General features: G+C 34.3%; 2 protein-coding genes across 5 annotated transcripts; one reads left to right on the forward strand and one right to left on the reverse strand.

Annotated features, from left to right (window-relative positions):
• Nucleotides 1–681: 681 nt before the first annotated feature.
• LOC124896195 (putative nuclease HARBI1) lies at nt 682–1,290 on the reverse strand. The gene is made up of 2 exons (XM_047407719.1): nt 1,234–1,290; nt 682–1,035 (listed from the first exon to the last, which is right to left on the reverse strand). Exons 1-2 carry the CDS (start codon nt 1,288–1,290, stop codon nt 682–684), a joined length of 411 nt encoding a protein of 136 aa, XP_047263675.1.
• A 2,014-nt stretch (nt 1,291–3,304) lies between these two features.
• Nucleotides 3,305–10,477, forward strand: LOC107858593 (bet1-like protein At4g14600). 4 transcript variants are annotated; one of them, XM_016703321.2, is made up of 6 exons: nt 3,305–3,455; nt 3,848–3,993; nt 5,323–5,421; nt 5,637–5,760; nt 7,986–8,042; nt 9,927–10,477. In XM_016703321.2, the coding sequence occupies exons 3-6, from the start codon at nt 5,363–5,365 to the stop codon at nt 10,086–10,088; spliced, it is 402 nt and encodes a 133-aa protein (XP_016558807.1). In that variant the 5' UTR covers nt 3,305–3,455; nt 3,848–3,993; nt 5,323–5,362; the 3' UTR covers nt 10,089–10,477. The 4 variants fall into 4 exon arrangements, with proteins under 4 accessions (XP_016558807.1, XP_047262318.1, XP_016558808.1 ...); XM_047406362.1 differs by having other exon boundaries at nt 3,323–3,455; nt 3,916–3,993; XM_016703322.2 differs by having other exon boundaries at nt 3,324–3,455; nt 3,851–3,993.
• The last annotated feature ends 324 nt before the right edge of the window (nt 10,478–10,801 follow it).

Genomic DNA, 10,801 nt, shown 5'->3' on the forward strand with positions numbered 1-10,801 from the left:
TATATTGAAAGCCCAAACAACTTTGAGTCTTTACGAGAGCCATAATTCCATAACATTTTTTCCAATATCGCATTTTATTTTTGATGTGTGGTTCACTTTTTAATGCACTCTTAGGATGATGTTTGTGGATATAACGTTCTAACTCCATCAAGTGGCCTGGTCTAAAGGTTCCATTATCTCCTCTCCAACCATTAGCACACAACTCTTTCAATCCATCTAAAAGAGTTTGTTCTTCCTCTGGAATCTACATCCTTCGCGTAGATAGAGTTGAGTTGCTTGGCTTTTTTGATGCCTTGGTTGATGATGTCTAACTATTCATTTCACCTATAAATCTTGTATAATAGATTATTAGAAATGTGAAAAATAAAGCTTCACAATAACTTCAAAAAGTGTGCCGAAATATCAAAAATATATTTTTAAATTATACTACATATTACAGTCAGAGAATAAGATGAAGTTAAGCTCCCAAAGATTAACTGATTCAACTAACCAACACAATAAATTATAGCATACAATAATCGAAGTTATAAAGAGTACAAAAGGATGTGCTGTTAAGCTCACAAAAGTTAAAAGTTCCTGGAAGCTATACAACACATACAAGACCAATTCTACAGAGCTAATAAAGTCTAAAAGTAGTCCATAGCTAACACGTAGTAATATAGTCTTGAAAGTGGTAACAAATCAATTATTAGTTCTTTCATTCCACATTCGTTGAGCCAACTTATTCCTCCAACTGCTCCACTCCTCCGACGATTCAACAACGTCAATATTTTCGTATTGATATTCCACTTGTTCTTCCATATCACTGTCCAAGGGATCCACTTCCATCTCTCTATGAATAAAGTTATGAATCAAATAACAAGCACTAATTACCCTGTTATGAACCTTAACTGAGTACCAGGAAGGGCTTCTAAGAATTCCCCAACGTCCTTTTAGGAGACCGAATGCCCTTTCAATAACATTACGAGCCCTAGAATGCCTCATGTTGAAATGTTCTTCTTTACATCGAGGTGATGGATTGTCACCTCGCCAATCCTTCAACCAATATCTATATCCTCAAAAAGGTGACAGAAAACCTTTTCCAGTTGTATATACTCCATCGCACAAGTAATAATTACCTATAATATAAACATATAATTTAGTTATTTCTATATAATAATATTCAATCCATGATGTAACTTGAAAGCATATACATGACCTACCCTCGAGGATTTTTAAACTATTTCTTCTTACTATAGCATCGCGTAAAACACGGCCATCGGCAGCTGATCCTTCCCAACCAGGTAACATATACGTAAAATTGAGGTTTCTATCACAAACTCCCAAAACATTAGTTGCTATCTCTCTTTTTCTTGTCCTATATCTTGGTTTGTATTGATTTGGAACTCTAATAGGAATGTAAGTACCGTCTAGTGCACCTAAACAACCCTATAAGATAAATTATAATGTTACCTCAAAGTATAAAAGTTTTGTACTTAAAGAAGTGCTAAACTGTAATTTTACCTACCTCAAACCATTTCCAGCGATCTTTAGTCTCATCCTCAAGTATTGGTTTAGGATTAACAAGTAACAATAGGGTTAGTTTGAGAATAGCGCACAAGCATTCATTGAAAGCCTGACTTACGCTCCATCCCAATCTAATATAATCAACGTTGATAGATCTATTCTTCTCGTGATAAGCCAAGATATTTAAAAATATAGCTAACTTTTCACTGCTTGACATACTTTACTATTGGTCAAACCTCCAATATTCTTAGCTAAGAGAACTAAAGTGTGAAAGACATTTCTATCCATTCTTAACTTATCGATACATATACTATCACTGTTGTTTATTATATAATGCAAGTGAGAAATAATTTTCAGAACTCAAACACCCATACAGTACCTAACCTCACCCTTGTTTCGACATCGTCTTCTTAGAGAATGACCATGACTAGCCATGATTATGAAAAGACAAATAAGGACAACAAGAAAGTGTTGAAACATTATCTCCTCAAGAATAATATAGTATATACCTGACAGTGGTTGATGATCCATAATAACACCTAAATATGCCATCAAAATAAAAAGAATAAATATATATAAAATTTTAAAATAAATCTGTGAACAACCATATAGAGAGTGAAACAGACACTCAAACAAAAACATCACTGATAAACTTAAACTTCATCATCAAATTCATTGACTTTGAAAGATTGCATTCCAAAATGATTGTCACTCTCTTGATGGTTGATTTTGGTATACAATAAATTATACCCAAATTATGAAATAGGGATAGAAAAATAAACAGTGACCAAAAATAAAGGTTCGATACAATTATTAACCTTGTGGAGAAAAGCAAACAATATTGATTAATTACAAGGATGAAGATGTGGAGAATATTACACTCTCTTTTTCATGGCAAAGTACCAAAACAGAGAGAACAACTTTCTAATACAGTGGAAAAGGAACTCTCTATTTCATGGCAAAGTACCAAAACAGAGAGAACAACTTTTTAATACAGTGGAAAAGGAACAGGAACGAAATATAGTGGGAAAAGAACGCGAGAAAATAATTTTAAGGGGCAATAGTGTTATTTAATAGGCTAATACATGTGTTAAAAGTTTTGTACTATTAATACCTGGGAAATGATGTGTATTGTTAACACACCCTTTAATACACAAAAGTGTGTATAAATAATGCAAGTACTAGTTATGCATAATCTAAAAAAAGATACCAAACATGGTACTAGTAATACACAAACTATAATGCATGTATTATATTTTTAATACACTCTACCAAACGACCCCTAAGTTGCAATTTTCAATCTAAGAAGTATTATTTAAAAAATTTCCCTTTTAATAATCATACGATATCATGGAAAAAATTAGTCAAACAGAGTGTTACACGTGAATAACCCGCCTATGTATCAACTCTGACTTTCCCTAATTTTAAATAGTCCAACCACGCCTATTTGACATCTCTAATCTCTAATTTGGACCAAAATGAGACCAAAACTGGTTAGTTCAATTGACAAATAAGTTGTCCAATTAAGTGAAAGTCCTCAAAGTTTATTAAATTGGGTGGGAGGGACAAAAGTGTTTTGAGTTTTTTTTTTAAAGTTTTTCCTTTACAACAACTTGTCCCAGTTGTAGAACAACTTTGGTAGTTGTTCGACAACTGAGAAAAGTTGTTCAACAATTATGCGGAGATTTTTAGACAATTAATATAGTTGTCCAACAACTATTTCAGTTGTTCAAGGGTCTTAGTTGTTTTAAGGGACAAGTTTGTGGGACCACTTGTCCCTTTTTTTAATTGGAAACTTGGAATACCCTTCTGCCTTATTTTTCTCCCCTTAAACCCCGTTTTTCTCCTCATCATTTTCCTCCAAATCCAAGCTCGTACAACCTTAAGCCTTTGCTCGACGGAACCCATCAAATACGCTTGTTGTCTTCTTCAATCACAAGCTCCAAATGGTAATCTCTCCTATCTCATCTTCCTTTCTTCTTTCAATCTTTACTACATCCTAAGGACGAAGACATTTGTGGCCTTTGTCATCATCTGCATTTCAAATTGGGAAAAATCGAATTACAAATCCGGATGGATTCCCACATCTGATTTAGACATTACATAAAATGAGACTTTCCATTGCTTCCTAATGATGAGTTTTAACATACGATAGATACAATAAAATTTAAATAACTATCCCGGCACAAACAAAAAACACTAGGTGGTTCTTCCTTATCACAGCCTTGATATCAGTTATGCCATGCATGAAAGCTGATCCGAACATTACGATTATAAAAAAAAAAATTAAGTAACAATCAAATAAATAGTTGCACTTAACTAATAACAAAATACAATACAGTAGGGAACAAGCATCCAAACAAGCTGTAAGAGACTCTGAAGATTTTCTTGTTCGAAATCCAATCGTAGTGTTATTTCTGCTGACTCGGCAGTGAGATTCAAAGCATCCTCAACTCTCCCTCACTTCAGTTGGCTGCCTTCATAAAGGTAATATTCTTCCCCCTTTCTATTTTAATTATGTGCTATTTAAATTTCAGTATTAGAATAGTTTAAATTTATTATTTGGGTAGCTGAATTTCTTTTCCGTATGAGTTAATTGGTCTTTGGTTTTCGTTTGTTTTTCTTACTTCTATTTCTTGTTTAAATTCGGCATTATTCAATTCAATCTTTGTTAGTAAGCTTGGGTTAGCTGCCCGCAGGGGCATGGTTGAGTGGTTGGGAGGTGGATCTCCCATGTGGGAGACCTGGGATCGAATCCAGCCCCCATCTATCACTCATCCATAGCTCATCGCATGGGGCTTGCCTAGTGCAGTTTACGTCGTAGTTTGTGAGCTATTGCACAGTGAGCAAGTTACCACAAAGTGCTCACCCGAATGGAAGAAGTTGTGGGTTTCCAGAAAAGAAAGAACTTGGGTTAGCTTTTTTATTGGTAAAAAGCACAAGTAAATCTCTTTAATAGTCTTAAGGGCTTTCTCTTTGTCTTATTTCCGTTTGTCCAGAATCATGATTCGTTTTGTTTGTTTGCTAGTCTTCAGATTTTGTGTGTTAAACATGTCAACTTCCAGTAATCCTTTCTTCCTTTTTTACATCTTGTTGTCCAGTGGCGGAGCCAGGATTTTCACCTAGGGGGTTCAGAAATAAACATATGAACAAATCGAAGGGGATTCAACATCTATTAAATACACATAAAAAATAATTTTAACCTTATATAAATATATAAATGGTATAATTTTCCTCTAAAGGGCCCCTCGCCAAAGGGTAGCTCTGCCCCTGCTGTTTTCGTTCCTTATTTTTCTTTAAATTCAGATTGGTAAATATGTGTTAATTTCGACATCAGTGAGTACAACCATTTGTCATAAAGGGTAGAACTCAAATGCCTTGGTTTCTTTAGAATTCTAAAGATTCGTTGAGCAGGAAATTTGTATCTACCTTTTAGAATGTATTCCTTGGTTTCTTTTCTTAGTAGCAGATTTAGAGGTCACTTAAAGTCTAATTTGCTACAGGGTGGATTTGTTTCTTTAGTTCAAAGAGGTTCCGAACATGAAATATGTGTGTATGCTGCATGTCTAAGCTTAAATGTTCTATGAACTGAATACAAACAGTGAACATGCACTCTCTACGTCATCTTACACTAAAAAAAAAAATGTACCTCACAGCTATTTACCTTAAACTGAACAGAAAATTTTACTCTTGTATTTTTTTTATTTTTTTTTTAAAAATCAAATGTTGGATGATCTTTGGCAGCACAAAGCCATTTTTCAACATGCTGTGTTTTCAGTCCTTTTATTGATACTTTGAAGTTTTTCTTAAATCTAGGTTTTCAACGGTTCTTCAATCTTTCCTGTCCTTTCTTCCAATGGCTTCTAGATCTCACAGAGGAGGTGATTTCTACAGTGCTGCTTCCTACAGATGCAGGTATTTACCCTCCAAGAAGATTATCGTCTTCTAAGTTACAATTTGTTATGGCCTAATTGTTTTCACAATTTGAATTGTAATACCAAAGTGTTATGTAACAAAAAAAATTAGCAAAAGTATAACCTAATTTGCAGACAATTAACCAATCTACACCTTTTTGAATTTTTTTGGTTTATTTTTGAGAAACGAAGATGTTTATTTGTTTGATTTATCAGTGATGGATTGAGTACGAGGCAAGTAGGTGGTTCAGATGAAATACAGTTGCGGATTGATCCGATGCACGGAGACCTAGATGACGAGATCACAGGTCTTCGCAAGCAAGTAAAACAACTCAGAAATGTATGTTTTCGTAACCACGTTGTTTTGGTTTTGTATTTTGAGTTAATTGGAAAATAGCTTTTGCGCTACTATCTAATGTATCTGTAGTTCGATTGTAGTGTTATTTCATTGTAGTATTGTTCTTCTACTATCTGTTGATTTTGTTCCTATCTATTGTCTCTAACGTCTTTTTCCAGATTGATTTTGTCTTGGGCCGGGGGTCTATTGGAAACAACCTCTCTACCTCACCTCTAAGGTAGTGGTAAGGTCTTCGTACACTCTACCCTTCACAGTCCCCACATTGTGGGGCTACAATGGGTATGATGTTGTTGTTGGAAAATAGATTTAGCATAACTGGCGGCATCTTTAAGATTTATGTATGTTTTAAACTCGGTGATGTGCTGTGTCATGGATCCATTTTAAACAAGGTGATGTGTTATATGTTAGCACACTGAGTAATATTTATTAGAAAACCAGTATGAAACTGTGCTTAGATGCACTTAAACACGCTTCTTTAAGACTGTTGAAGTCTCTCCCACGGGCAAATAGAAGTTTATTTTTCCTCATTATATTAAAGACTGATACTGTCACAATGCAATTTAGTGCATCTTTTTTGATTCATTTATATCACAAGACAGAATACCTAGTTAAGGAAGCAATAAGTCTTAAATTTGTCTTTCATATTTATTTTATGAAATGGAATCTTGAAGATATATTGAAGATGGGATTTAACAAAACAAAAATGTCCTAATATCAATATTCTGCCTTTGTATAATGAACCAAATGTTGGTGATATGCGGTGGGTTCTCTTTTAACTGGCTAAGCAATTGATGGAGAGTGGGGAATGGAAACAAAGATTTATTTGTTACCTTTTATTGATCAAATTGTACTGGATAAGAAAAATGTTCATTCACTTGTTGACTTTTACATTTCCACTGGTAAGACTGCCTATCAACGCTCAGCTGTCAAGATATTCTGGTTCCCCTGGCCCTGAGGTATACTTTGCATAAAATCACACTGTGTTAGAACTTAAAAGCATGGGTTTAAGTATTTTTCGTCACTACGTTGGTTTCAATAAAATCAATTGCTAGACTTAAAAGACATCAAGTTTGACTGCCTATGGAGCAAGTACCGCCTTATTCCTGGTCAACAATCTAGAATCAAGCCTGTGTTTTCATAATAAATTTTGCCTAGCTTTGAATCCCATGACTCCTTGTTTTAGTGGTTAGATGTGTCTACCTTTATTTCTGGTATGGCCTGTATTGATGCTCTATCATGCTGACATACTTCAATCCGGTCTTTGAGGTGGATGCTAGAGAGATATCACCGCTTATATCTAGGTTCTAAATCCATCGTTGTGAAATCTGAAAGTTGGTGGACAGGTGTCATGTTGTGTATATAGTTCATTCATGACTGGATCGGAGAGAGGTTGTCATTCTATAGCCTATTTGTGTCTCCATAACAGGAAACCTATAATCACAAGACTAAATCCCTTTTCTGGTCTAAATCAACTTGGCCAAAATAATACTGATTTCTGAATTTGGGCTCAGCTTGGGGTTATATCTTCCACATTTCCACCTCTACATTGATTTAATACAACTTTCCATTTGTCTAGTCCACTGCCAACCTGTTCTTCTTCATCTCCCTGTTATCTATTCTAGTGTGTACATTGATTGCTGGACCACACTAACAACGAAGAGCTGCAAATGGTACCAAAAAGATATTGCAAGTGCTTCAATTTTTCTATCTCCAGTTCAAGTTGGATCGGACATGCGCTTCACTGTTGCAATCCCAAGGTTTAGGTAGTAAGAAAGATCACTTTTTGAGCTGATACTCGAAGATGGTGGAAGAAAATTTAACCATCTGATTGTCATCGCATATTCGGATAGAACAAAGACTATCATCTCTCGACCTCCTGTCCATATTTTGGTTTCTAGTACTTGCATTGGTTGTTGGCCTCCACATGCGTCAGAAGCATAGGTGTGTCAGTTGCAATAGTTTCACTGAAATTTCAAACAGGACTAAAGTTTTGTATTTCTAATTAAACTTTGTTTCGTATTTCTGACTGAACATTGCTTTGGGTGCAAGTCCGGTAGGAGTTCCTGACAATCTTTATACCATATGTTATTATTAGATGCATCTTTCCAATCTCTCAGTTTTTGGCCCTACTTGTTATATCATATTTGTCATGGCTTCAGATTCCTATTCCTAGTTACCCTTTTTTACTCAAATATTTCATGTTGCAGGTAGCACAAGAAATTGAGTCGGAAGCAAAGTATCAGAATGATTTTATTAACCAACTGGTATGCCGTGAACTTGTTCTCCCGCTTTCCCTGTGTGTTTGACATCCTTTAAAACCCCTTTTGTTACTTCTCCGTATATCTCATATGCTCTAACAATTAAAGTTTTGTATATTAGAACTTCATTGGTATTTATTTTCTAATTACTGGATAACAATCTAACATGCACCAATAATTAAGGAGATAGGGGAAAATGAATTATATTTAATTTCATAGTGAGTAAAAGTTTCCAATTGCTAACCTTTATTTACAGCCCTCAGAACAATCCTCTCTGTCGTTCACCCTCGCTTTCTCTATAATCTGGAAATTGCAGTTGTTATTACTATAAATCTTTTAGAAATGACAGTGTACTTGTAAACTTCCTTTGCCTTACCTCAGATATTACCATGCAAGCTTGCCTGAATGCCTTTGTTTCTCTATGCTTTCTCAAGTTCTTAGAAGATATGTTCTTGTTAGATCGTCTTCATCTGACTGTGAATAGCCCAAACTTGATTGTACTTTCCCTTATTCTTGAGGGTAACGTGTGCAGTGATGCTGGACAATAAACTCTGATTCTAGATCTGATGCTGTATTTCTAGGAGCCACCCTTCTAGTATAACTTAGTTGGACATGCAATTTCATGTCTGTGATATGAAATCAGTGTTTGGTCTGCGATTTCATGTCATGATATGAAATTCCAAACTCTCCAAAAAAAGCATGATTTGGGAACTTCAAATCATGATTTGGATTTTTCAAATACAAAAGTTAACCCACAAGTTTATATTTTGTAAAAAAAACACCCCACCATTTATATCTTACAATCATTTATTTATATGTAAATAAAATTTATAGTTCATTTTATTACTCTTTAAACCATTTATATCTCATAAACTATTACTCTCACCAATATAAAATCTATTATTGCTTCAAATCAACTCCTACTTTACCATTAAAAAAATAAAATTTTTCCAAATTCATCCCTTAAAAAAATATAATTTTTCATAGTGAATTAAAGGAGTGATGAAATATTCACGGTACATGAACATGAAGATATAATTACTGATGATATTGACCAACACTTGGTGGGATTTCACTGGGTTTGTTGTTGTTGTATTGACCAACAAACGACTCAAAGTAACAATGTTGGTTCGTCTTCTCGATTATCTGATCTGAGGAGATGGTCCGTATTCTGTGGGAGAATTATATTAAAAAGTAGTACACTACGACTCATGTCCAGTGGCGGATGTACATGTATTCTAGGGGGTTCATTCGAACCCTCTTCGTCAGAAAATTATACTATTTTTACATGGTAACAAAAATTTTTATGTATAAATAATAGAGGTTGAACCCCCTTCGACTAGTCTGTATATGTACTACTGAACCCCCTCACTGAAAATCCTCATGTTCAATTTTCCTTTTTTACTGAACTAAATTTTAATCAATAAATGCTTTATCTCTTTATAATAGGTTTATGATAGTGCATTATACTTTGTTATTAACTTTCGGTTATTTGGTAAAAGATTGTATAAATAATTGAGGCAATTTTAATATTTTTCACAACTTATGAGGTTTTTATGTTCATGAGAAAACATACAAGATAAAAAGTCTAAATTGCATGTTCAAACAAAACTTCAATTTCATCTCATAACTCCAAATCATGACTTCATGTTGCATGGCCAAATGGCCCCTAAAGAAGCAACTTTAGATTTGCTTCAAGCCATTAGAACTTAGAACTACTAATACTTAAGGGTAGGTTTGGTATTGTTCTATAGATGTGTTGATTGGTCAGTATCTCTAGGATTCTCACGATGTGTGCTTATTTTATTGATTATGGAATCATTCTTGCTAGTAAGTTACTTGACTTCCACATCTCCTTAAAAAAAACTTGCACTTTTCCCTTTATCACAGCAAATGACATTGATCAAAGCTCAAGCAGGAATAAAGAATAACATGAGACGGTTGAACAGGAGTATCATCCAGGAAGGGTCAAACCATGTGATGCATGTGGTTCTTTTTGCACTATTGTGCTTCTTTGTGATATATTGGCTGGCCAAGTTTTCACGGAGATAAGGGCAAACCCCTGTCTATCTATGCTGATTTGCTGATCCTGCCAAAGTTCTGTTGACGGCAATCTTTTCAAGCCATGAAACAAATGCTAAGCAGTGATAGGTTTTTAGTGATTGGGGGAGCAAGGGAACTCCAAATATTAGTCTTATGTAAAGTTTCCCAATCTGTAGAAAAGCATTGTGGTAACAAAAATCATATGGCAAAAAAAATCTTAGTGAAGAGAGAGATTATAAATTTTATGATACGTATTGTTTGCTATCTCATTAAAAACCTTGATGGAATAGAATCTCGGCTAAGAGAAAAAGCGTACAATACATATTTTACGCTCGTTGAAAATATCATTTGATACTCTAAAGATGACATGTTCGAATGTTGTATATCAGCTTTTTGAATGCTGAGGTTGGCAATGGCTTAGTTACTAAATTTGTTAAATTGTTACTTGAATGTTTATATATTTTTCGCCCTTACTTTGAAGATCACGAGTGAAAATACCTAGAAGCGAATAGTATTTCCTTCTATTCCATAATATATTAGTATTATAAATGATGTTTTCCAATCTTATATATCAACTTTTCAGAGGTTATCATTGATAGCGTCTTCTTTCTGACCAAATTATATCTATGAATAAATTATAAATTATATCCTTCGAGTGTATTTCCATATATGATTTGCTTGTTTTACAATCACTATTATATTTGCGACAGTGTATGCAAACA

Source organism: Capsicum annuum, chromosome 2 (genome assembly GCF_002878395.1).
Source record: "Capsicum annuum cultivar UCD-10X-F1 chromosome 2, UCD10Xv1.1, whole genome shotgun sequence".
Taxonomy (NCBI): domain Eukaryota; kingdom Viridiplantae; phylum Streptophyta; class Magnoliopsida; order Solanales; family Solanaceae; genus Capsicum; species Capsicum annuum.